At 49.5% G+C, this 5,226-nt stretch overlaps 1 protein-coding gene across 1 annotated transcript in view; it reads right to left on the reverse strand.

Annotated features, from left to right (window-relative positions):
* The window catches only part of ankk1 (ankyrin repeat and kinase domain containing 1), a gene marked incomplete at both ends in the record, with an annotated part of 13,052 nt that extends 8,083 nt beyond the window's left edge, over nucleotides 1-4,969 (reverse strand). Inside the window, 3 exons of the mRNA XM_084454648.1 lie at nucleotides 1,171-1,322; nucleotides 3,125-3,407; nucleotides 4,782-4,969. Of these exons, the coding sequence (XP_084310774.1) occupies nucleotides 1,171-1,322; nucleotides 3,125-3,407; nucleotides 4,782-4,969 (623 nt within the window). The remainder of the gene's footprint in view (nucleotides 1-1,170; nucleotides 1,323-3,124; nucleotides 3,408-4,781) is intronic.
* Nucleotides 4,970-5,226: the final 257 nt, after the last annotated feature.

The following is a 5,226-nucleotide window of genomic DNA, read 5'->3' on the forward strand; positions in this document are numbered from 1 at the left end:
ACAAAGATCACCGGCCTAAATGACTACAGGCCCGTCGCCCTGACCTCTGTAGTAATGAAGGTCTTTGAGCACCTTCTGCTGCACCTCAGATCCATCACAGACCCTCTCCTGGACCCCCTGCAGTTCACCTACAGAGCAAACAGGTCTGTGGACGATGCAGTAAACATGGCCCTTCACTACATTATACCAGCTGCGCGTGCCTGACTCCACCTGCAGGTGGATCACCGACTTCCTGTCCTGATAGGAAACAGCACGTGAAGCTGGGCAAAAACATGTCAGACTCCAGGTCCATCAGCACAGGCTCCTCCCTGGGCTGCGTCCTTTCCCCTCTACTCTTCTCCCTGGACATGAACAGCTGCACCTCCAGCCACCAGTCAGACTCGTCTGTCCCACCAACTGGTGCAGCCGAAACAACCTTGAGCTCAACGCTCTCAGTGGAGATGATTGTAGACTTTAGTGACCACTGTTGACCCCTTCCGCTTCCTGGGCACCGCTAACTCCCGGGACCTCAAATGGGAACTAAACACCAGCTCCCTCGCGAAGAAATTCGGACTACCCCAAAAAAATGAGGGTACTCTTCTACACCTCCATCATTGAGTCCATCCTCACCTCCTCCATCACCGTCTGGTACTCCGCGGCTTCAGCCAAAGACAGGGCCAGACTGCAGCGCGTTATCCGATCCACTGAGAAGGTGATCGGCTGCAACCTGCCCTCCCTCCTGGTCCAACCTGCCCTCCCTCCTGGTCCAACCTGCCCTCCCTCCTGGTCCTGCACAACTCCAGGACCCTGAAGCAGGCCATGAAGATTGCGGCTGACCCCTCCCACCCCGGCCATAATCTCTCCATGACACTCCCCTCAGGCAGGAGGCCGATGCCCATCAGGCGTGTGACTATATGATTGCTGGCCATCCTATTTTAACTTTTAGAACCTTTTCCCTTTTCCCCTGTAACTAAATAAAGTGTTCAACATTTGGAATAGAGCACAGGCTTGATTTCTCTTGCTCCTTATTTCAATACAAGAACACACAGACACGCACGCACGCACGCACACACACACACACACACACACACACACACACACACACACACACACACACACACACACACACAACACACGGAGAAGAGAAAGGTAGAGTATTGACCCCTGCTGAGATGGGCCTCGGCAGCTCACCTGTAAACATCGAAGGCGGTCCCTGGGGGTGGGGGGGAGGGGGTGAAAGCCTCGGGGGGGATGTAGTTGATATTCCCCCTCCTCGTTAGCCACTCCAAAAACTCCTTCTGGGTCACGGCGTCCTCCCTTTTAATCAGCCCAAAATCTGAAATCTTTTGAGGAGGGAGGGAGACTCTACTCAAACAATAGCACTGCCTCCTATTAGACTGAAATCCTATATTTCCTCTTCAACGGCTCTCAGCTAATTACAACCTATCAGGAGATCGTTAGGAGGCCTGGCTCGTTAAGCTTATTAGCTGGTTTCACACCCAAGCCCTGAACCTTCACAGACTTATTGATGTCACCTGGTCAGTACATGGTTGAGTGGCTGCAAAGCTGCATTATTGTGGGTTTGGGAGTTTTGATTTTATTTTTTGATTTTACGGTAATTTAAATGAATGTTGGTCTGAGTCAAATCCCCTTTAGTTGCGCATTATCACAACTCATGGGTCACCCTCAAAACATTTCCATTCAACTTGTTGAATTCATTTAAGCTTAAGATATTAATAACTACATAACTACCTGTGATTCTTGTTTATGATAGATCCAAATGTATTTTGCTACTCAAGAATGGTAGTTCAACATGCATTTCTGTTTTGCACAAATACAGCAAACTCTTTCCATATTCATACTGGAAATCTCAATTCAAAGAACACTGCACTGAGACAGATGATTAATGTCATACTGCTTTTAACTGAGGAATTATTTGGTTCAAGGAAACAGAAATCTATGTGATTTATAGCCATAGCCTAACAAATCAAATTATATAAACCATATGATGATTACCATACCTAAAAATATTCTAACCAAAATAATGATATGGCTACTTGTCCTTCTCGACCAACAACCCAAAGATACCAATAAGCAATTCCAGCTGAGAACATCTGAAAACATATTTTTTGAAACGTGAACGTTAGGGTTGGTTGCTCCTTCCTTGCTTGTTTGTTTACCGATCTTCTGGTAATCCCATGTTTCCCGTCACAACGATATGAACTGTGGGTAATTCCCTCAGGCAAAGTGCAGACTCACGGTAAGGGGGCATAAAGGGCTCAAAGGTCTGCCAGAGAGCTCTTGTGTACTTTACGATTTGACGATGGGACTAGAGCACTAAGCCCTCACACACTTAGCAGAACACGCCTCAAAGTATGCGAGTCTGTGAGGGTTTTTGGGACATTGGGACTGGGCCATAGTAATAACAGGTCTGACACTTCATCTCCCTCTCTCTGCCTCTATCTCTCCCTCTTTTTTCTCCCTCACTCACTTTTCACCTCCTTCATCAGCTCTTTCACTCTCTCTCCCTCTCTCTCCTTCTCCCTCCCTTTCTCTCTACCTTTCTCTATCTTTCTCTCTCCCTTTCTCTCTCCTTCACCCTCTCTTTCACTCTCTCTCTCCTTCTCCCTCTCTTTCTCTCTCCCTTTCTCTCTCCCTTTCTCTTACTCTCTCCCTCTCTCCTTCACCCTCTCTTTCTCTCTCTCTTTCTCTCTCTCTCTCCTTCTCCCTCTCTTTCTCTCTCCCTTTCTCTCTCCCTTTCTCTCTCTTTCTCTCTCTTTCTTTCTCCTTCACCCTCTCTTTCTCTCTCTCTTTCTCTCTCTCTCCTTCTCCCTCTCTTTCTCTCTCCCTTTCTCTCTCTCTCTCTCTTTCTCTCTCCCTTTCTTTCTCCTTCACCCTCTCTTTCTCTCTCTCTCTCTTTCTCTCTCTCTCTCTCTCTCCTTCTCCCTCTCTTTCTCTCTCCCTTTCTCTCTCTCCCTCTCTCCCTTTCTCTCTCCCTTCCTCTCTCCCTTTCTCTCTCCCTCTCTTTCTCTCTCCCTTTCTCTCTCTCCCTCTCTTTCTCTCTCTCTTTCTCTCTCCTTCTCCCTCTCTTTCTCTCTCCCTTTCTCTCTCCTTCTCCCTCTCTTTCTCTCTCCCTCATCCTCACCTTCACATGCAAGTGGTCGTCCAGCAGAACGTTGGGTGGTTTCAGGTTGAGGTGGAGGACTGGGGGGGTCAGGCTGTGGAGGTAGTTCATGCCCATGGTGGCCTCGTGGATCATCTGGAATTTCTTGGGCCACATGATGACGTGACTGGCCAGGAGGGCGTCCAGGGAGCCATTACTCATGTACTCCATCACCATGGCAGCAGGGTCGCTGCACGTGCCGTAGACCGATATGATGTACTTGAACTTTAATTTTGCCATCTTGGAGGCCTCCTCCATAATTCTCCTGCAGAGGACAAAGAGACAGAGAGAGAGAGAGAGAGAGATTGGAGGGAGAGAGAGAGAGAAGGAGAGAGTGAGAGAGAAGGATAAAATGAGAGAGATGGGGAGGGAGAGAGAAACAGAGATAGTGATGGAATGAGAGATGGGTAGGGGAGAGAGAGAAAGAGAGAGTGAGGGAGAGAGAGAGAGATGGGGAGGGGGGAGAGAGAAAGAGAGAGAGATGGGGAGGGGGGAGAGAGAAAGAGAGAGAGATGGGGAGGGGAGAAAGAGAGAGAGAGAGGGAGAGAAATGGGGAGGGGAGAGAGAAGTGAGGGAGAAAAAGCAAACATGAAAGACAGAGTGAAATTGGGATGAAGAAAAAGAGAGGGAGGGAGGGAAGGAGACAGAGGGAGAGATTGGGTAAAGATAGAGATAAAGATATGGAGAGATATGGCCAAGTTAGAGAGAGAGAGAGAGATAGAGAGGGAGAGGGAGAGAGAGACAGACAGACAGACAGACAGACAGACAGACAGACAGACAGACAGACAGACAGACAGACAGACAGACAGAGAAGGAAGGGTTTAGAGATGATCATGTTAAGGGCGTATTGTTGGTGTCGGAGACTTGCCAACATCAGCAAATAGATATTTTTGAAATTTCTGAAATCTAGAACATTCACTGTCCATCATTCACAAAACCATTATTTATCTTAAGCAGTATTGATTTCACACAGGGCTACAGCCCAGTAGATCTCCGGTGTGGATGTGTGTGTGTGCGTTCATGCATGTGAGAATGTGTGTGTGTGGGTGGGTGCGAGAAAGAATGTGTGTGTGAGTGTGTGTGAGAATGTGTGTGTGTGTGAGAGAGAGATAATGTGTTGGTGTGTGTGTCTGTGTGTGAGAGAGAATGTGTGTGTGTGTGTGTGTGTGTGTGTGCAGGGCCGGACTGGGTGAATATTTCCTGCCGGGAAATGTAGCCCCAGTCAGGCCACTAGCCGAGCCGAGGCGGTGAGATGGAACACCTTCAGTTTCGTTTTGTTGACGGGGGGGGGGGGGGGGTGCTGCGCGATTTGTTGACGGGGTGGGGGGGGACGGGGGGCTGCGCGATTTGTTGACAGGGGGGCAGGCCATTCACCGCGGGCCAGGCCGGTTGGCGCGCCAGGCCACCGGGAAATATATTATAAATAGAATATAAAATATATATTTTTTTTTTTTCCCCCCAGCCGGTTCGGCCTGGATGGGTCGGCCGTTCGGGAGTCTTCCCGAACCTCCCGATGGCCACCCCGCCCCTGTGTGTGTGTGTGTGTATGTGTGAGAGAATGTGTGTGTGTGTGTGTGGGTGTGTGTGACCGGGCCTCCATGTCTGAGTGTGTGAGAGTGTTGATCACCTGCAGCGTTACCTGTTGAAGCTGGTGCCAGAGGAAGCGGAGTCAAAGCTCTTCAGGGCATAGCTCTCCCTCCAGAGCTTTAGCTTGACCCGGTACACCTGACCTCCAAAGCTACGGTCTGCTACCTTGATCCAGTCAGCCTCAAAGTCACCCTTCCAGAAGCTTCTGAACTTCCCTGAGCCCCCATCAAAATAATCCATAAGCGCGCAGATCCTCCTTGTCGACAAACACACTCTTTAATCTCACGCGCAAACACAGACACACAGGATAGCTTCTCTGTGGGCGATCTGCAGGTTGAGGAAGTGTCCCAGGTGAGGCGACAGGTGGGTGTGTCTTAGAGAAACGACCTCGTGTTGTTCTGTGGGAGGAGTTGTCGACCCGTCCTCTTGTTTTCATAGTAATGTGACCCAGCTGGTTCTGACCTCCACAGAATGGCAGCAATGCCAGGAAAGCTGCT

Source organism: Borostomias antarcticus (assembly GCF_949987555.1).
Source record: "Borostomias antarcticus genome assembly, chromosome: 1".
Lineage (NCBI taxonomy): Eukaryota > Metazoa > Chordata > Actinopteri > Stomiiformes > Stomiidae > Borostomias > Borostomias antarcticus.